The 20,881-nt window shown below is 56.7% G+C and overlaps 1 protein-coding gene across 7 annotated transcripts in view; it reads left to right on the top strand.

The window, feature by feature from the left end:
• The window catches only part of KCNN1 (potassium calcium-activated channel subfamily N member 1), a 38,067-nt gene extending 18,101 nt beyond the window's left edge, over positions 1–19,966 (top strand). For 2 of the 7 annotated variants that reach the window (XM_031948232.1, XM_031948231.1), the window contains exons 4-11: positions 3,728–4,146; positions 5,175–5,183; positions 7,905–8,046; positions 8,275–8,385; positions 8,600–8,727; positions 12,896–12,904; positions 13,654–13,723; positions 15,158–19,966. In XM_031948232.1, coding sequence (XP_031804092.1) covers positions 3,728–4,146; positions 5,175–5,183; positions 7,905–8,046; positions 8,275–8,385; positions 8,600–8,727; positions 12,896–12,904; positions 13,654–13,723; positions 15,158–15,388 — 1,119 coding nt within the window. In that variant the 3' untranslated portion in view covers positions 15,389–19,966. Of the gene's footprint in view, positions 1–3,727; positions 4,147–5,174; positions 5,184–7,904; positions 8,047–8,274; positions 8,386–8,599; positions 8,728–12,895; positions 12,905–13,653; positions 13,724–15,157 lie in introns of those variants that run through there. The other 5 variants (XM_031948229.1, XM_031948228.1, XM_031948233.1 and 2 more) reach the window with 5 other exon arrangements.
• Positions 19,967–20,881: the final 915 nt, after the last annotated feature.

Genomic DNA, 20,881 nt, shown 5'->3' with positions numbered 1-20,881 from the left:
AGCCAGCCTGGACTTTCCAAAGCGCTGCATTCAGTTCATTTAGTTAAAATTGATTCAGTGCCTACTGTGGACGAGACCCTATGGATGGAAAGACAAAAATACAACAGTTTTTGTCCTCTAGGAGAATATGTCCTTGTGAGGGAATCAGCATACCTCAGAGAGGTAAAGAGCAAATAACTGCAGCAGAGAGAGGAAATGGGATGAAGGCTTTCTCAAGCCTCTTAAATGAACCAGTGGGACCAAATATCTGGTCTCTAAGGTCCTCCCAGCTCTAACGTTCTGTGTTCTAAGGTCTCTCCCAGCTCTGACATCCCGTGTTCTAAACCTTCTCTGCCCTGATATCCTGGGTTCTAAGGGCCCTCCCAACTCTGACATCCTGGGTTCTAAGGACCCTCCCAGCTCTCACACTCTGTGTTCTAAAGGCCCTCCTAGATCTGACATCCTAGGTTCTAAACCCTCCCAGATCTGACATCCTGGGTTCTAAGCCTTCTCTGCCCTGACATCCTGGGTTCTAAGGACCCTCCCAATTCTGACATTGTGGGTTCTAAGGGCTCTCCCTGTCCTGACATCTTGTATTCTAAAGGCCCTCCCAGCTCTGATATCCTGTGTTTTTTGCTTTTTTACATTTAGCTTAATTTTATTTGTGCTCGCTTTGAGGTGGTGATCATTTAGTAGAAACAAAATGTGTCTTACTATGTAGACCTTTTAGCCTACAATAATGATGTACCTTAATTGTGTCCTTGAACACAAGTCTAACATTACAATTTTAAAAATAAACACAAGTAAGACTTCTAGGAGCCTTTTAGGATGAAGTCATTCCTAATTTTTCTTTGTAGATAGATCAAGCACCTCCAAATACAGGTTCCTATACCCAATGGATGCTTTATGTAAAATGAACTCTTAAGTAAATTGAACACAAGGTCAGTCTCAGAACAAGCCAACATAACATTCAGCCCAGCTGGCAATAAACCATAAGGCCAAGTGAATAAACTTTATTTGCAAATAAATTTCAAAATCTAAGTTAATTTTCTATATTTAAATCCAGAAAACATGCTGATTAATACTTCGCTACACAGAATGCTCACCAGAACGCTAAAAACAATGAATGATGCTGATTTAAAAGTTAATATAATAACACTGATTAGAAGTGTAGCTTGTGAAGCATTGTGGGTGGTACATGTTTGGCCACATACCTCAATGGGTAACATATACTGAATATGTCCTTCATTTTCAATTGCTGTTGGGATCATGTGCTGTAAGAAATGTGTACAGTATGAAAAACTCAAATACTCAGGAATGAAAAATATTTTAGGGGAAAAAATAGATTTTTCACCAAGCAATTATGCAGTCTCACTGTATAATTTTCAGGCAAGATTTTTCCCCCCACGTAAAATAGATAACATTTTACAGAACCAATGTTTTTAGTTGGCTTGGTGCATTTCCTTTGTCTCTGTACATTGCATTATTTTGGCCTGTTCTTTAATTTTATGTGCAAACAACATGCCAGTTTTAAAGGAAAACGATTTCTTGTGTCAAAAATAATTCTGGATTTATTTTATTTTATTTTTTTTATTTTTAACAAATGCAACTTTATTTGGGTAAGATTATAGGCTACCTCTCTTTATGGATCTCATAAATGATACTCTTTTATTTTTTTATTTTTTTTTATTTAATAGCCTTTTATTTACAGGATATATACATGGGTAACTTTACAGCATTAACAATTGCCAAACCTCTTGTTCCAATTTTTCACCTCTTACCCCCCCCCCCCTCCCCTAGATGGCAGGATGACCAGTAGATGTTAAATATATTAAAATATAAATTAGATACACAATAATTCTGGATTTTTAAAACCAAGCCCTAAAGAGATCCATACAAAAATGACATCATCTGATTCAAGGGGGAAAATGACATAACTAGTAATAGAAAATACTAAATATTTTTCATGAGAAAGAAGTCTCTGCTGAGAGATTAGTTTTGATGTTTCAGAATGCTGCTGTTTCTTTTATTGGAAATCATGGGGAAGGAGTACCAGCAGAAAACATGAATGTGGTCTGCATTGATTTTAGTGTTGCCCTGTGAAACTGGGAGGTGCCCCTAGACTCAGACTTCTTGTTAAAAAGGAGCCACTCCTCACCTTCACTTTCCCCAAACTCATCATCCTCCACTGGCTCAGTTGCTAGCATTTCAGTGTCTTTCTTCCTGCTAAAATAACGTGTCTCGGGAACTAGTAGAAATGATTTTTTTCTCAGATGGTTCATCTTATCTTATTTCACAACAAACTGATAGATGACAAAACTTTCTTCCCCAAAACTTCCAAGCCAAGAACATGGGGGCAAAGATTTCAACTGAGCCAAATTTGCCCTTCCTTTTTCCTATTTTTCCTGGCTTCCTAACTTTGATATCAAACTTTTCACTTCCGTTTAGGACCATGAGCTATTCAAGTCATTTAATTTATCAATTAATTATTTTAGCAAGTCATTTTGTCAATTTAATTGATTAATTTATCAAGTTATTTAATTTATCAATATCACTAGACTCCTTCAGTAAAGGAATGCAAGTCAAATCCTAGATTCTCCACATTTTTCAACCAGTTGCTGCAATGCTTCTTCAGGGGCTATTTGAGCTTTAAGCAATCTTTTCCTTTCATTTTGACTTGCCTCTAATCAGATTGCTCTTTGCTTTGTTCTGGCTCCAATTAGAAAGATCTGTCTGAGTGTAAGCTGCTAGTAATGGTTAACTTCACTCTTTCTTCAAATTATGTTACCCAGGTGGGATGACAGCCTCACTTTGTAGTTACAAGTATGGCTGCCTTCCAGGTCTCAGTACTTATTTTCATGATGTTCTAGGGATAAGCCAACAAGGCTCAGTAGAGAAATGAATTGGGTATCAAAGGTAGGATCCTTCAGATACTTTTCATTATCTCCATCCAAACATTTTCAAGGATTTATGTATATTCTCTCTTCATCAGTGACATCAGAAAGAGCACCCTTGGTTTGCTGAACTTTACCATCAAAATTATTGTATATATACAAGTCATGGTCTGGGAATGGACATACTCTGGGTTCTAAGGGCCCTCCCAGCCCTGACCTCCCGGGTTCTAAGGGCCCTCCCAGCCCTGACCTCCTGGGTTCTAAGGGCCCTCCCAGTTCTCTGATATTATCTTTTTGCCAAATGCCAAATGTGGCATTTGTAGTTCTCAGCTGTGTGCCAGGGTGCTGTCTGGATGCTCCATCTACCCCCTAGGACTTTGGGTGCTCCCCAGGACCTCGGGTAGTCCCTCCCCCTCAGTCTCCTCCCCCTTAGGGCCTCGGGCAGCTCCTCCCCTTTAGTCCCCTCCCCTTTAGGGCCTCCGGCAGCCCCTCCCCCTCAGTCTCCTCCCCCCTAGGGCCTCCGGCAGCCCTTCCCCCTCAGTCTCCAACCCCCTTAGGGCCTCGGGCAGCCCCTCCCCCTCAGTCTCCAACCCCCTTAGGGCCTCCGGCAGCCCTTCCCCCTCAGTCTCCAACCCCCTTAGGGCCTCCGGCAGCCCCTCCCCTTTGGTCCCCTCCCTTTGGGGCCTCCAGCCCCTCCCCTCAGTCCCTCCCTTTGGGCCTCCGCGCCTCCCCTCAGTCCCCTCCCCTAGGGCCTCCGGCAGCCCTTCCCCCTCAGTCTCCTCCCCCTTAGGGCCTCGGGCAGCCCCTCCCACTGAGTCCCCCCGCCCTGAGTCTCCTCCCCCCTCCCCTCACAGCTGTTCATGGTGGACAACGGGGCCGACGACTGGCGCATCGCCATGACGTACGAGCGCATCTTCTTCATCGCGCTGGAGCTGGCCGTGTGCGCGGTGCACCCCGTGCCCGGCCACTACCTGTTCACCTGGACGGCGCGGCTGGCTTTCACCTACACCACGTCGGTGGCGGACGCGGACGTGGATGTCATCCTCTCCATCCCCATGTTCCTGCGCCTCTACCTCATCGGCCGGGTCATGCTCCTCCACAGCAAGCTCTTCACGGACGCCTCGTCCCGGAGCATCGGGGCCCTCAACAAGATCCACTTCGACACCCGCTTCGTCATGAAGACGCTCATGACCATCTGTCCCGGCACCGTCCTGCTCGTCTTCAGCATCTCCTCCTGGATCATCGCCGCCTGGACCGTGCGCGTCTGCGAGAGGTGCGCCTCGGGCTCTGCGCCTTCCGCTTCGCTGTGGCCTCCACTTGAGGCCCCGAGTTAGGCCCCCCGGCTCTTCTCCCAAGCTCTTCCTTAGGGGTCCCTGTGACCCCCAGTTAGATACCCCCCAATACGCAACCCCAGCTCTCCCCCAGCCGCCCCAGGGTCCTTGCCATCTCTTCTTCCCCTTCTATCCTTGCAGTGACCCCGGCCCCCCCTCTGAGGCCCCCCCTTCCCTGCAGATTCCCTGGGATGCCCACTCGGTGCTCTCACGCCAGGTCTCTCTTCCAGCCCTCTCTGGCTCCTCTCCCCCAGACGCCCTTCGGGTCTTGGCGAGGTCCTGGCGCCAATTTCTCTCGGTGACCCACCCCCCGCTCTGCCATCCTGATACCCCAGCCTTCTTTTCTGCACCTCCTGATACCATTTCTCCCCAGTCTGCTCTCTGACCCTGCATAGCCCCAGCCCTCAGTGACTTCCCCCAGTCCTTCTCTTCTCTGAGCCCCAGCATTTGTGGGTGGGGACCCTCGGCTCCCCACCCTTATACCTCTCTGCTCCCAGGCCCTCTGGGACTCTGTTCTTCCAGGACTCCTACGGTCTCTTGTGTCCTGAGCCTGAGGTCAGCCCCAAGTGGGCTGCACGTTGTCTCCTTGTCCTGCCCCAGCTCTTGTCCCCTCTGACGCAGGGAGCTCCCTGCTCCACCCCACCCCCTTCTTCTTTTCTGACTCCTCTTGACCATCCTTCTTCTAAGTAGCCCAGAAGCCGGAGAAGCCGACAGTCTGCCTTATGTCCTGTCAGGGACCCCCTTTTCTCTCTGCCCCCCCCACTGGAGCCCAGCTCAGAGTGGCTTGCAGCCCCGTGCCCAGGTAGCATCATGCTTGCTACCTGGGGCAAGGAGCCTTGGCAACAGGGCAGATGCTGTGGGTCTCTGGCTTCCCAGCCCCCTCTCCCCTCTTTCCGGCTCCCCAGAGGGTAGGCAGATGCTTCATTTAACCACCTCTCTTCTTCCTTTCCTTTGCTCCGTCATCTGCTAGGGAAAAAATGTGAGTTGGCCTCCATAGCACAGAGCTGTTCGCTCCCTCCCTTCCCTGACTCATGCCCGTCAGAATTTATGATGAGCTGCTGTGGCTGGAGGAGGGTGGGCCAAGGGAGGGGGAGACAGGGAGAGGCTCCCTGGGGGAGGCAGCGAGGCCAGGGAGGATGAACCTTAAAGGCTGGAACATTGCCCTGGAGATGTGTCCGGGCCCTGCTGCCACAGCCCTGCTCCAATGGAGCCTCTTGGGGAGCAGCCCAGCTTCCAGCTCCTTTCTGTCCCCACCTGTGATGTGGGACATTGTTTCTCCTACCTGAGCTTAGAGGAAGAAGCCCTGGGCTCAGGCGGCCCTCCAGCCTCCCCCTCCCGGCCCGCAGTGCTGGGAGAAAGGCCCTACAGACCCTCTGCTAAGTCCCCCATTCCCCTGGCATGTGGGCATGTCGATCTGATCCTTCCCAGAGAGCTTCAAGTCTAGCTGAGGACCCGAGACTTGGCGGGGAGGGGGATCGGGATGATTCACCATCAGGTTGGGCTGCGGTTGGCCAGCAGCCCAGGGAGTCAGAAGAGCTGGGGCCGCATGCTGGCTCTGCCCTCACCGGGCAGCTCGGGGTCGCCATCTGTAAAGGGAAGGGGTCGAGCTGGTCCCTCCCTGCTCCAGAATGACGCCTCCGTGTCTTCTCAGACAGGAGCCCTAAAACCTTAGGATTCTAGTCCTTAGAGCTGGAGAAGGTCCCAGAGGAGGCTCTAGTCCAGCCTTCCATGTCCCTGTGGGCATCCAGGCTCTGGTGCTGGTACTCATCCCTTTGAAGACCAGGGACACATTCCCTAAATCATCTCTCAGTGCAGCAAGAAAGGGCTGAGTGGAGAGATGAGGGTGGGGCTGTGAGGGATGGGCAGGGGGAGGGTCCCCGCAGTCCCTTCCACCCAGAATCCTCCCAGCTGAGGCAGGGGTAGCTTGTCCTGCTTGGACTCAGAGAGCCCAGCCTGGAGGCTGGATCTGGCCCAAACCCGCCAGTTAGAACGGTCCCTGGTAGACCGGCTGCCCCTGGGTGAGGAGCAGGCGCTGCTTCAGAATAGACAGAGGGGTGTTCTAGAGGCAGCTCCCATTCAGGAAAGGGATGGCCCGCTGCCTCTCCTTAGGGTGTCTCCTGTGCCCAGGGCTGCGCTCTCAGGCTGGGCCTGGACTGCAGAGTCCCCCCTTCTTCCCTGTCCTCCCCAGGCTTGTTGGGGCCTGACTCAGGAGTGGTGGAGCCTCTGTGGGCCCCAAACCGTCCCAGCCCTTGGAGGAGAACACTAGGCTAGGAGCCCCAGCTGAAGGCCAGGCTGCCCCCTCATCCCAAGAGAGCTGAGCCCCTGGGTCCTCATAGCCCCCAGCACTCCTCAGATCCCAAGCTTCTCCCTTTAGGGATTGCTTCCTGCCTCGGCCTCTCTGATCCCCGAGGACCTAGGGAAAGGGAAGGAGCCTGGGAAGGGAGTGGGGGGGCGGGGAGAAGCGGCCAATCCTAAATTCTCAGCCTGACTTGCTTAAAGCTGCCTGTGTGTCCTCTGCGAATCTGTTCCCGCTCCTGCCCCTCCCCATCCCGCATGTCCCCTTGTCCACCCCCGCCCAAGAGGGTTTTCTTGGCACTCACAGTGTTCTTAGTCCCTTCTCTGTTTCGTGCCCAGCTCCCCAGTCCCTTTGAGGGGCCCTGCCATGGGTTTGATCAGGACTGGAGGGGGCCTGGGGTACCCCAGCACCTCACTGGCTCACAGGGCCCCAAAGTGGGGTAAAGAGGGGAATGGCTTTCAGGAAACAAGGAGCTCTCAGCCCCTCACTGTCACCATTCCTAACGGGGTCCTGTGGCCATTTTGGGGGGCAAGAGGGGACAGTCTGCTCGAACTCGGGGTAGACCCTGACAACATCCTCCTTGCCCTCGGCTGCTTTGCCCCAATACCTGCAAACATTACTTCGAGATTCCTGCTCCAGTTCTCTGCCTCCTTTTCCCCTCCTGCACCCACTGTAAATCCCGGGCTTTCAGGCTTTCTTTCGTCTCCTTCTCCCTTGTAGGCTAGGCAAAGTTCTGGCCACTGTTCTGCCATTGACTGTATGATATGGACAAATCCCTTCCCTTCTTGGAGCCTCAATTTTCCCACCCATAAAATGGGGGCACCATTTCCCATCCTCCTTCCTTTCTCATCACTGGGGGGGCAAAGAGAACAGTTTCCCCTGAGTGTCTCCCTCATGTTCCAGGCATCCCTCATGGCTTTTCCACCGGCCGGGGCGGTGCCTCCTTGTGTCTGGCCCCCGTCTCCTCTCCCCTGCTGCAGCTTTTGCCACCGCCTCAGTCTCTTGCTGACTGTCTGTGTCTCATTCTGTCTCTTGGATGGGTGTCTCAGTCTCTTAATGCCCCCGGACTGGGGGAGGGGACCAGTAAAAGCCCCCTCCCATGGGCTATAGGGAGGGTCAGGGAGGACGGCGTCCCTAGGGGCCAGAGGGAGCTCTGTCTGTCTGGGGCCACATAAAATCCTGTGTTTCCCAAGCTTCCCTGGGTCAGCCCACCGCCCTTCCTGCTTGGCTCATGCTCCCTAGCCCTGGGTGGGCCTATTTTGGGCTGCTTCGAGCTGCCGCCCAGTGGGCAGGGGTCGTGGGGAGGGCACACCCCCACGCCCGGAGGTTCCTGTTTGGGCAGCTGTTGGGGCAGGAAGAGCCTGCCACGAGTTCGCCCTGACCTCACCCTTCCTTTCCCTCTAGGTACCATGACAAACAGGAGGTGACCAGCAGCTTCCTGGGGGCCATGTGGCTGATCTCTATCACCTTTCTGTCCATCGGCTACGGGGACATGGTGCCCCACACCTACTGCGGGAAGGGCGTGTGTCTCCTCACGGGCATCATGGTAATGGGCCCGGCCTGCGTAGGGTGGGCCCTGCCTGGGGGGCTGTCTCCCACCCCCTCCCTGCCGGCATTGAGAAGCTCCTGTGCCCCCCTCCCCCCACGGGCACCGGCAGGGCCCACAGAGGGCGAGATCGGAGGCCTGAATCCCTGAGGGCTTTCTGGGCTGGGCCTGGGGAAGGAGGCTGGAGGGGGTGCTTCGGTCATGGCCTCACGCTGGCCCCCTCCGCAGGGTGCGGGCTGCACAGCCCTGGTGGTGGCCGTGGTGGCCCGGAAGCTGGAGCTCACCAAGGCTGAGAAGCACGTGCACAACTTCATGATGGACACTCAACTCACCAAGCGGGTAAGTGTTCCTCTGTCCCTCCCAGAGTGTCTGCCCCCGGCTGGCAGTGCCAGCCCGGGATCCTCCTCCTTCCTTCTCTCTCAGGGGCTGCCTGGGCACAGGCCCTCATCTGGGGCCAGATCCAGGGTCCCTGGGAGAGGGGCTGCCTGGGGAGGGCTCCCAGAGGTGCCACACGCTGGGGGCAGGTCCCCACTTTCTTGTGTGTCTCACCCAGGTCAAAAATGCTGCCGCCAACGTACTCAGGGAAACGTGGCTCATTTACAAACACACCAAGCTGGTGAGGAAGCCCGACCATGCCCGAGTTCGGAAACACCAGCGTAAGTTCCTTCAGGCCATCCATCAGTAAGTGCAACACCTTTCCCTGCTTCTGTTTCCGGGTCAGTCCTTCCCCTCCCACGCCCACCGCCCCGGCCGCCGCTGCCGGACAGTGAGCCCAGCTCTCCCTTGGCCTCAGGCCGGCCACGTGGCCGCCGTCCCCCGGGAGGAGAAGCAAGACCCCTCCTTGGGCCATTCCTGCCCCCAGCACTGCCACCCGCGGCTCCTCAGGGAAGCATCGGGAACTGCTGCAATTGTGGGGGGGACCGAACCATAACCATTGTTTGCCCGGTTGGGGGTGGGGCCCTTGATAGCCTTGGAGCCATGGGCATTCTGGGTGCTGGGTAATGTGGGCCCAGCCTGGGGGCTGACACAGATGGTCCCTGGCCTGGCTCGTGAGTGTCTCCTACACGCTGGGCGTTGTGTGGGCCTGAAATGGCCTCCAGGGGCTGTGAAGGAGAACTAGCCGTGTGAGCCATGTTGGAAAGGGTGTCCCAGGCCGCCGGCAGCTAGGCTGGACTGGACTGAGCGGGACCAGAGGCCTAAGAGGGAGATAGCCTGGCCAGGGCCACGCTGTGTCTCTGGAAAGCCAGGTCCCATCTCCTCCGCCCTGTGCTGGGCACAAAAGGCAGGCCGTGTAGGGAGACACTCCTTGGGCCTGGGGAAGGGATGGGGCCAGGGTGCACTGGCCCCTGGGGGGGTTTGGCACTGTCAGGAGGCCACTTCAGGAGTCCGGGCTGGGGTATGAGGCCCTGAGCGGGCCGGACTTGGCCATGGAGAGAAAGAGATGAATCCAAGCTGTCCCGGGTTTGGAGCCTGGGAGATGGCCTTTGGAGGGTCTCTGGGAGAGACGGGGGATTGGGAAGGGGGGGAACAAGCTTGTTCCAGTGTGGTGTCCAGCAGAGGCTGGGAGATACGTGGGACGGGCCCCCAGAGCTGGGGGTCCGTGTGGTCGGGCTGGGAGGTCACGCTCTCCGAGGGCTGGGGCCGGGGCTGGGACTGGGTGCAGTGCTAGGCTACTTTGCCTGACCCATGAGGCCCAAGGCCTCCTGTGCTCTGCTCCTGTAGGACCTCAGGACCGCCTGAAGGTTAAGTGTACTCCCAAACATAATCAGGAGAGTAAATTTGGTGAGTCCCATTCAGGCTGGGCATCAGAGGGCGGGTGAAGGCCTCAGCTCTCTCATCTGGGAAATGGGGAAGCTGGCTCTGGTTACACCCGCCTCCGGGGATAGCTCCAAGGGAAGCCCTTAAACGTTAGGCCAGAGGCTGTGCAGGACGAGGAGACCGATATCCTCCATGCAGATTCAGGCCGGAAGGAAGGGCAGCGTCCCTCCCAGACTCCGAGGGGCAGCTGTGGGAGAGCACCTGGGGCTTGGGTCCGGCTGGACCTCTCTGGGGACCTCTCTAAGCTGTGCTGGGGTTCAGGGAGTCGGCCCCTGGGGGTGCAGTGCCCTGCCCTGAAGACACTCCCCCACCATCAGGGGGCCCCCATTCTGATGGGGAGAAGCTCCCCGGGAGCTGTGTGCCCAATAGATGGAAGGTAACCTCAGAGAGTGGGGGGGGGGAGATGTGAGAGTCCAGACTCTGCCCCTGCCCCTTGGGCGGTGGGCCTGGGCCAGCCCTCGTTAGATCTCAGTTTCCTCATCTGTCCAATAGAAACGTAGCAGCCCCTGGTCACTGTGAGCATCAAACATGGCTGTAAGCCTTTTGGGGGGGGGGGTGCCGGGAAGGGCCTCCTGGAGGAGGGGCTGTCTGTCTGACAGAACTGGAAGGGCTAACCAGCAGTTTGCCCAAGACAGATCAAAGCTACAGGGTGGGGGAGCTGGGACGTGAATGGATCTCCCAGCTCCAAAGCATGAATTAGGCATCTGCTGTGTACTGGGCATTGATAAAGGAACAGAGAAGACCCGCTCCCTGCCACAGGAGCCCAGTCAGAGCTGGGACTCCACAGCCCCGGGACACCTCTTCTTCCCATCTGGGGGGGACACAGGGCGGAGAATGACGGTGGGGACAGAGTCTGGGACTTGCCCAAAGCCACCTGGCAAGCAAGAGACGGTCTGCAAGACAAGGGACTACTCCCTGCCCCTCCCTGCTTCCTGGGGGCACAGACACTTGGTCATTTTTTAAGGTCCTTTGGTTTTAAGGAAACACTCGTGGCTAGCTTTACCATCAGCTCACACTTAACCGCTTCTGGTTCTCATCAGCCGGTAAGCCCTGATTAAGCCCTCACACTGTGCCTGGCGCGGTGTGGGGGGATAGAGCGCCCAGTCTGCTGGGGCTGTGTGTGAGAGATGCGAGCACTCACAGAGCTCAAGGACCGGGGAGGGGGACCAAGGGTGCCCAAGGAGCCGGGAGGGGGTCAGAGAAACGGGGGCAGCCAGAGCGAGGAGAACCTGAAGGAGAAGTGGCTAATGGGCGGTGTCAGAGGCCCCACTTAGAGAGGTCAGCAGAAGGCAGGGCCGAGAAAAGACCATTCGATCTGGCCATTAAGAGATAATTGGCAATTTTAGAGAGGTTCTGGTGGCCGGGCAAGGGTGGGTGCGGGGGGCTTGCAGAGGACGTCAGATGGAATGATGAGCTCCAGATGCCAAGTGTCGATGGCTTTCTCCAGGAGTCTGGCCAGGAAGGGAAGAGACACAGGCTGTTAGCGCCAGGGAAGGGGCTGTCCAGCAAGGGTTCAGAAGGCTGGGGGGACATCCCGGGAGTGATGGGAGAGAGCAGACAGGCCGTCTGGGGGAGCAGGGCCGCCCAGGCCACCTCTTCCCGTGAGAGGGGGCGACGGGAGGTGGAGGAAGGCGTGAGGGAGGGGGGGAGGGGGGGGGGGGGGGGGGGGGGGGGGGGAGAGCGCCCGGGCCTGCTTCTGTGAAGGGCAAGTGGAGGCCTGGACTGAGGGATGGAAATGCTGAGAGGGTGGCAGGGGTGGCCAGGGGCTGCGCTCAGGCCCAGGTGGGAGGATCCGGCACCGGCCATTTGGAGGGCCCATCAGTTCCATTTCCAGGCCTTCTCCAGCTCCATTCAGCTTGTGGTAGGAAGGAAGGAGGCAACTGGCTCTGGGGCTCTGAGCTCTGGGGATCTGATGGTAACAGGGAAGAGGGCACCAGTGCCGAGGGGAAGTCAGGAAAGACCCTGGGTCAGTGCCAGGGGTGGCCCGGGGGGGGTGGAGCTGAGAGGTCAGGGAGGGTGAAAAGCAGGCGAGATGCGGTGGCGGAACATTGTGACCAAAGGGTCTGTGTGGGCCCTGATCAGGCCTGGCCATCTCTGCAGGCTGTGAGTGGGGATGCCCGAGTCCCCCCACCAAGGGAGGGCAGCAGTGGGGGTGGGGAGGAAGGGAGCCTTTCTCAGAATGCCTTCGGGTCACCCAGAACTGGGACTATAAGGCGGCTTTCCCGGCCCTTGTTCCTTCCCCTAAAATCTTGCTTAGTCTGGTGGGAACAGACTGGATTCCTTGGGGCCCTGCCGCCTGCTGCTGGGTGGGTGGGCAAGGACCGAGGGGTCGGGACTGAGGTAAAAGGCCCCGGTCTGTGCACCATGAGTAGAAGTAGCTGCGGGGGAGGCCAGGGAGGTGGGAAGGAAGCTGGCCCAGGGTTTGAGGTGTTTCTGGGGGACTGGGACACATCCTGGGCAGTCCCCCCTGGTTCCTTTATAAGAAGGTAGGAAAGTCCTCTCCCCCAGATGGCACGGGCTGACTTGTCGGCCGCCCCCAGTGTCGGCCATAAAGCCTTGGGGGACACTGGCTTCTTTAGCCTCAGCACCGTGGGCATTGCAGGGAAGAAGGGACTTGGGCCTGCACTGTGGCATGGTGGGAGTGGCAAGGACTCGGGCCTCCACAGCCCCTGAGGTGGCAGTTGGTCATTTTGGGGGCTCCCCACCCCCTGGCTGAGGGCACTGCCAGCCCACCCTTTGTCCAGATTCCTGTACTGGGTGAGAGCCCCAATTATAAGGCCAGTGCCATCCCCTCCTCTCCCCGCTGAAGGGGTGGCATCGGGTGACCCAGGCTGGGAGGAGTCTAGTCAAGGAAGCTGGCGGGTGGGGCAAGCACCAGCTGTCGGAGGGTCCCCAGAGCTGGCGCAGCCCGGGCCTGTCCCCTCCGGGGTGCCGTGGTGGGGAAGTGGGCAGAGCTAATGGGCACCGGGCTTGGGGCAGGCGCTGATTAAAATCTACACTGTGATTTCTTTGCTCTGCTTGGTCCCACCAGGGCTCAGAAGTAAGTCCCACCCCCACCCATGGGGGTCAATTGCTTGCCCACCACCTGCATGGTTCTGCATCAAGGGAGGGATGGGGAAACATGATCCAGCCCATCTTTGGCCATGAGAACCACCGGGCAGCCCCTTCTCCCCCTCCCCAGGCAGATCTCCATCCCCCAGCCCAGGACGGGCCGGGCCTAGATCAGGGCTCTGATGGGGCCTCCTGGGGGGAGGGCAGGCCGAGTCTGTCCCGGGGCCCTGCCTCCCTGCATTGGGCCTTTGCTCAGGCCTAGGGGACAGAGCAGGCCCGCCCAGCTGCAGGCCTGGCCCGGGGCAGAAGGGGCAGAGCCCATCACCTCACACCTGAAACATCACACCATGGGTCCCAGGTGCTGCCTCCTTGGGAGAAGGGGGGCCGGGAGGCAGCCAACCTGGCTTTCCCTCCCTGGCCTGTTGCCATGCCCCTGCCCCACGACACCAGCTTCGTTTCTGACTCCAGATGGATCACAACTAGGAGCGGAAAGAGTGGAGGAAATGGGGGCCCCGGGGCCACTGCCCCCCGAAACCCTCCATTGCTCCACAGGCTCCCCCTCCCACCTCATTCTCTTGCTGCATGTCCCGTGAGGCCCATCCCTCAGGGCCGGGTGGAGGGGCTAGGGTGGGACCCCTGCATGAAGGGGAGCAGGCCCCAGGGGCCACCCCCTGCTCCGACCCTGTCCCTTACCCCCTTGTCCCTTTCCACCTCCTCCCTCTCCCTGTGTCCCTGTAGGCTGAGGAGTGTGAAGATGGAACAAAGGAAGCTGAGTGATCAGGCTAACACTCTGGTGGACTTGGCCAAGGTGAGCTGGGCACGGGGTGCTGGGGGAGCCAAACTGGCCAGGCTGAGGTGGGCATGGGGTGCTGGGTGAGGCAAACTGGCCAAGCTGAAGATGGCACAGGGTGCTGGGCGAGCCAAACTGGCCAGGCTGAGGTGGGCATGGGGTGCTGGGTGAGACAAACTGGCCAAGCTGAAGATGGCACAGGGTGCTGGGCGAGCCAAACTGGCCAGGCTGAGGTGGGCACGGGATGCTGGGTGAGACAAACTGGCCAGGCTGAGGGGGGCATGGGGTGCTGGGCGAGCCAAACTGGCCAGGCTGAGGGGGGCACGGGGTGCTGGGGGAGCCAAACTGGCCAAGCTGAAGATGGCACAGGGTGCTGGGCGAGCCAAACTGGCCAGGCTGAGGTGGGCATGGGGTGCTGGGTGAGACAAACTGGCCAAGCTGAAGATGGCACAGGGTGCTGGGCGAGCCAAACTGGCCAGGCTGAGGTGGGCATGGGGTGCTGGGTGAGACAAACTGGCCAAGCTGAAGAGGGCACAGGGTGCTGGGCGAGCCAAACTGGCCAGGCTGAGGTGGGCATGGGGTGCTGGGCGAGCCAAACTGGCCAAGGTGAGGTGGGCATGGGGTGCTGGGTGAGCCAAACTGGCCAGGCTGAGGTGGGCATGGGGTACTGGGTGAGACAAACTGGCCAGGCTGAAGGGGGCACAGGGTGCTGGGCAAGCCAAACTGGCCAGGCTGAGGTGGGTATGGGGTGCTGGGGGAGCCAAACTGGCCAAGGTGAGGTGGGCATGAGGTGCTGGGTGAGCCAAACTGGCCAGGCTGAGGTGGGCATGGGGTACTGGGTGAGACAAACTGGCCAGGCTGAAGGGGGCACAGGGTGCTGGGTGAGCCAAACTGGCCAGGCTGAGGGGGGCACGGGGTACTGGGGGAGCCAAACTGGCCAAGGTGAGGCAGGCACAGGGTGCTGGGTGAGCCAAACTGATCAGGCTGAGGCGGGCACAGGGTGCTGGGCGAGCCAAACTGTCCAGGCTGAGGTGGGCACGGGGTGCTGGGGGAGCCAAACTGGCCAGGCTGAGGGGGGCACGGGGTGCTGGGCAAACTACTACTTTTATCCAGTCTGGGGAGAGGATCCCATGCTTGGGGAGCCAAAAGGATTCTCTCTCCCCCCACCCCCACCGAGGTTCTTTCCGGGTTCTAGAAGTCTGGGTTTTAGGCGTGACCGAGTGCCAGCAGCCTCGGAGCTGTGGTGCCCAACTGGCAGCAGGCGGGAGGGCAGCACAAACTAGAATTGGCTTCCTGCCAAACTCGGAAATTAAAATGAAGCAGCCACTGAGGTCCTGAGAGCCAAACACTGATCTGAGCCAGTGGCTGGCAGTGTCCAGCCCCAGGCCGAATCTCCCCCCTGTCCCCCAGGCCTGGGGCCGGGCCCTCCAACCTCGTTGCCTTCCTCCTCAGACCCAGAACATCATGTACGACATGGTGGCTGAGCTCCAGGGGCGCAGCGAGGACCTGGAGAAGCGGATCACGGCCCTGGAGACCAAGCTGGACACTCTGGGGGCCACCCTGCAGGCCCTGCCCGGCCTCATCACCCAAGCCATACGCCAGGTGCCGGCCGTGGCTGGGGACGGGGTCGCCGGGACCTCCCCCCGCCGGCGCCTGGCCCCGCTGGCCCCCGACAGCGGGTGAGCCTGGGCGGCGGGGGCAGGGAGACTTAACTCGGACCTTTTATGTTTAGCCATTGTGTGGCTGATCTCATTTGCTTTTTCTGTAAAGCCCTGTACAGTTATCTCTCTTGGAGTTCAAGATGCTGGAGCGGAGCCCGGCCTCCTTCAGCTGGGGCCCTGAGCCCTGGTGGCCCTCCTCTCCCGGTCTGGGTCCCCAGGGCTGAGGGTGGCGGCAACCCCGCTGCCTCCCTGCCTTCCCCTCCCCCCCCAGGGCCCCCTCCGAGGGCAGAGACTGGCCGCTGAGTCCCCCTGGAAACGGGGGCTCCGGATGCCGGGCCCCCGGCGCCCCTGGCCAGCCTCAGATGTCCGGATCTGAGGGAGTCTCCGGGGCTCTTGTTCCCTGGGCCCCTGGGAACTGACTGGAGCCTCCTCAGAGTTGGGGTCCCCTCCTCCCGCCGCAGGGGTAAGGGGCTGGCCGCTTGCCCACTTCAGAGAGGCGGAATCTGTCGGGGAGCTGAGCCTCCCTCTGTTCCTCCCGCCCCCAGCTCTGTGGGGTTGAGGCGGGCAGGGGGAGAGGAATACGGTATATGGGCAGTGAGGGCAGGGAGGCTCAGGAAGCAGCAAGGAGAGCATGGTGGAGAGCAAAGACCCGAGACCCCCGAGTTCTTACCCTTCCCCCCCAAGGCCCCTCTCGTCACTTCGCTAACACCTTTCTGACCCAGGGGGCTGACTCCCAAGAGGGCTGGGCCACAGAGTTAAAACTGTATGGGGGTATGGGGAGGTGGGGAAGGTTTCACTGCCATTAGCTCCAGCCCAGGTTCCCGGGTCCCCCTTTGGCAGAACATCCCAGCCAACCCTCTGGGCCTATGAGAGGGGAAGGAGGCTCAGCAGTCCCTCTGAGGTGCTTGTTGCCACCAGTGGGAGCTGGCTAGACATCCACCGGGGAGGGAAGGAGGCTGGTGGCTACTGGGTCCTTTCCCTGCCCCCAGGAGCCCCTCACACTCAGAGGCCAGGTCCCTGACTGGAGTAACTGATCCAACACTGCTTAAGCGCCACTGTCTGCAGAGCTTTGTGGAAGCCCATGGGGAGATTTCGGGGATCCATGAGCTTAGAGGAGAAAAACGACATCTTTATTTTCAGTGATCTTTACCAGAAATTTAGGATTTCCTTCAGTGGGGGCCCCGAGGCTTCAGCAGGCCAGCTGAGGGGTCCCCGGCACACATACAAGACCAAGAACCCCTGGTGGGGTGGGGCAAGGGCCAGTGATCCGAGGGGTAGCTGAGCTCCTCCCTGCTGGAGTCCCAATGATAACTAACCCAAGAGTGCAGAGAGGGGAGAGGTCTCTCCAAGGGCCTGGTCAGGCTTTCCGGAGGGGCCTCTGACTTGGGCTTTTTAAGAAAGGTCAGGTGTTCCAGACGTAAGGGGCTCCCCCAGCCCTGGGTCGGGGCAGGAGGGGACTGGTGGAGATCTGCCCCGGAAAGGCTTTGGATTGTGCTGGGGAGGTGCTAGCCCAGAGGCTTTCAATCAGCCCAAAATATGGATCTGGCGATGGGCAATTGCCCGGATAGTCCAAGGTGGGGCCCTCTGGCCCTGCCTCTCAGAGCAGAAGGAGAAGGCCCTCCCTCGGGCCACGGAGCGCTGGGCACAATTGGGGGCCCACCCGGTGTCTCCAGGGAGCACAAACAACAGGGCCTCGGCCCAAGCCAAGCCCGTGGTTCCAGGATGCCCCACCGAGAACCTCTCCTCGAGGCCCAGTCTCCTCCACCACACCTTAGAGCAGGGGTTCCCCAACTTCTTGGTCTCAGGACCCTTTTGCACTCTTAAAATTACTGAGGACTCCCTAAAGAGCTTTTGTTTATCTGGGTCATACCTACTGATATTTACTGTATTAGAAATTAAAATGTCTTAGTATTATTATAAAACTAGTTTTGATCTTGCAGACCCCCCCTAAAACAGGCTCAGGAACCACTAGCACTCCCCAGGGTCCCTGGGCCACACTTTGAAGTCAACAAGCATTTATTAAGTGCCTACTGTGTACCAGGTACTGTGCTAAGTGCTGAGGACTTTTTCAATTCCCCGGGGGCCTGGGAGTTTCCTCAGACTGGGATCCGGGGTTACCTTTAGGCAAGGTCCACTTATAGCCTATTCCCTAGGGCTTGGGGTGTTGAGGTCACGGGAAAATAGATGAACTGGGAAGGCAGGTGGCTTTTGGCTCTCATTGAATACAAGCCCCTTGGCCCCCCGTGATCCTGTCCGCCCACCCATAGAGTAAGAGCGCTGGGCTGCCTCATTCCTAGGTCCCCTTCTAGTATGCTTCCCCCTGAAGTGGTCGTCTGTAATCTGGCGTGGCCCTTCTAGACTTGGCCACAGGGGGGCGTGCGGAGATCGAGCCACAACTTGAGCTGTCCCCCAGAAGGGACCTGGGGCTCCCTTGAGAGAGAGAAGGGCTTCCGGCTCCCCACATGGCTCTGCGAGAACCGGGGGTGCTTCCCAGCTGCTGGGAGCCCGCCTTGACTTCCCCTCCACTCTGCTCTGCAGACTTCCCCCGAGCACTGCCTTCACCTCCCTCCACCCCTGAGACTTTGTAATGGTGGGAACCCCCTCATAGGCTCCCATCTCCCTGGGGGCAGGGATTGCCACACAGCTCTCCTCATCTCCAACATTCTTACAAATAGTAGGGGGCTAATAAATGCTTGTTGCAATTAAGATAGAGGAAAAGAGCAAGACTTGTGGTCAAAGGGCCAGAGGAGGAGAGGAAGTTAAAAAGTGAAACAGAGAAAGGGAAGTCCACATAACCTCCTCCCTCCCCCAGTCTTCATTTAGAATAAGCTGAAGGTGCTGCACACAGCAGGTGCTTAATAAATGTCTTGAATTCCTTCGTTGGGGTGGAGTCCTTCACTCTGCTGTGTCTACTGAGTGCAGCAGCTTCAGGTTGGCCCCCAGCAGAGAGCTGGCTCCATAGCTTAGTTTTCTGGGCACTGCTCAGCAAAGTCCCTTCGGGGTTCCCAAGCCTAGCCACCCCTTTATCCCAGGGGTTAACCCTTATGTCATGGACCCCTCTGGCAGTGTGCTCAAGCCTATGGATCTCTTTTTAAATGAATAAAATAAGATCCATAGGGTTAGAAAGGACGTGAATTATATTGAAGTACAGTTACTATTTTGAACAAGTTTGTGGACCAGGTTGATGAGCCCCAAGATCCTTCCTCTGTTGGAAATCCCTTTTTTCAGCAGCTGCAGGGGGAGGGGGAGCAGCCTGTTGTTTGAAATCCTGAGGAGCTGTTATCAGGGACACCAAACTGAGGGCCCCAGACAGGATGGGGGCCGTTATCAGGCTGAGCCCAAGTTGGAGGGAGGCCTGGACACCTCAGATAAGGCTTGTTTTCTTTTCCCCTAGGACAGAAAACATATAGCTACAGTTGGGGCCTCGAGGGAAACAAATCCAGCTAGGTTCCCTTCTCCCTCCCATCAGAATCTGAAAGATTAGTCGGGCCTTTAGAACAAAGAACATTAGAGCTGGTGGTCTTAGAACATGGAGTGTCAGCTGACAGGACCCTTAGAGCACAGACTGTCTGAGCCAGAAGACCTTTAGAACATAGGGTATCGGAGAAAGGACTTTGGCGCAAACAATAGCAGAGCCAGGACGGACAGTAGGACATAGCATCAGAATCTCAAAGGGACTTTCAGATGCTGTGTAGTCCAGGCTCGGTCCCCACAGCAATCCCTTCTGCAGTTTCCCCTACAGGAGGAACTCCAGCCTTCCTAACAGGGCAAGTTTCTATGTATGAAAGGGAGCCTGGGAAAATGGGTAACTTCTCAATAATCAGAACTGTCCAAGTCAGGAATGGCCTCTGGTGGCTCTTATTAGGAAATTTCTATTTAGATGGAACCAAATCTGCCTCTCATTTCTCTGAGACATCATGGAGACGTCTGTCATATCCCCACTGTCTTCCCCATTCTCCCAGGGCAAATATCCTGTTTCTTTCATCATAAAAATTGCTTTCTACGGCCCTCACTATTCTCGTCACGTTCCCTAATCTTAAAACATCACACCCCAGGTTGAATGCAATATTCCAGACATGCTATGTATGACCAAGGCAGAGGGATGACAGGATCATCACCCTCTTTGTTCTAGACATGATACTCCATACAGTTGAATTTATTTTTTTCCCTTCAAGTCACGCTATTTGTATTAAGCCTGTGGTCCACTGAAACCCCCCAGATCTTTCTCAGGCAAACTTTTCTCTAGCCACAATTCCCTTAGCTTGTACTTGTGAAGTTTTTTTTTTTTCTTTTAAATCCAGGGTTATGTCTGTTCAACTGTATTAGACGCAGCCTATTGCTCTAGCTAATTGAGATCTTCATTCACTGTGTCAGCTATCTTCCCCAACTTCATTATCCAAGTCAAGAGCATTAGACTTAGAATCAGGGAGACCCAAAATCCTGCTTCTGAAAATAGCTGTGTGGCTGTGGGCAAGTCAATTACCCTCAATGAGTCTGTTTTCATGTGTGAAATGGAGCTAATGCCTGTGCTACCTACCTCACAGGGTTGTTGTGAGGCTCCAAGGGAATCATGTGTGTGAAGTGCTTTGGAAACCTGAAAGGCCTTGATTATTGTTGACAGACCGCTCTGCGTGCCCTCAGCCACGGTGTCCTGGTCCAGGAGCTCCTCCTACGTTAGAGAACTTGGAGACCTCAGGGACAGCTTGGGGTGGGGGCTGGGGCCAGTCAGCCAGCTCTGAGTCTCCCAACGATGTTGTCATCTCACCCACGTTGACCAGCTAGTCCCCAAAGACTGCATGAAGACGTGCTTGCTGAAATCTAGGGACACTCAGAACAGAACACTTAAGCTGGGGGGGGGGGGGGGGGGGGGGGGGGGGGGGGGGGGGGGGAGGAATCTTTAGAACCCAGGAGGTCAGAGCTGGGAGAACTCTTAGAACCCAAGATGTCCAGAACTTAGAATGTCAGGGCTGGGAGGGTCTTCAGAACCCAGGATGTCAGAGCTGGGAGGACCTTTAGAACCCAGCATGTCAGAGCTGGGAGGACCTTTAGAACCCAGGTGTCAGGGTTGGGAGGCTCCTTGGAACATAAAACAATTTCCGAATGCCCCATTCCTGGTTGGGTCTGTTCGTCTGACCCCTTGGCCTTTGGGTTTTTTTTTCCTGTAATTTCTGGGTGGAGTTGTTGTGAAGTGTGTGCAAATTTAGTTACTTGTCATTCCATACCAAAGTCAAGAATACCTTTTCCCCCACATCCCTGGCAAGCACTGGGGGCCTCTGTTCAAAGCCCTCCGATGATAAGGAGCTCATGGCCCTTCTCCCAAGTGAGGAAAGGTACATAGATGCGCAGATGACTGGAGTGGTCTCTGAAGACTTGTAAAATGCGTGTGTGTATTGTGTGTACGTGTGTAAAAATCCGTTACATCCCTTCTTCCTGGGAATGTGTCTTCCCTGCGTCCCCTCTCCCTTTTGACGATCCATTTTTCACGCCTTGCCCAGAACTACAAGCCGCCTTTCAG

The sequence above is a fragment of the Sarcophilus harrisii genome, chromosome 1, assembly GCF_902635505.1.
Source record: "Sarcophilus harrisii chromosome 1, mSarHar1.11, whole genome shotgun sequence".
NCBI lineage: Eukaryota > Metazoa > Chordata > Mammalia > Dasyuromorphia > Dasyuridae > Sarcophilus > Sarcophilus harrisii.
The sequence above is the reverse complement of the archived record's forward strand: the minus strand, read 5'-3'. Positions and strand labels throughout refer to the sequence as shown.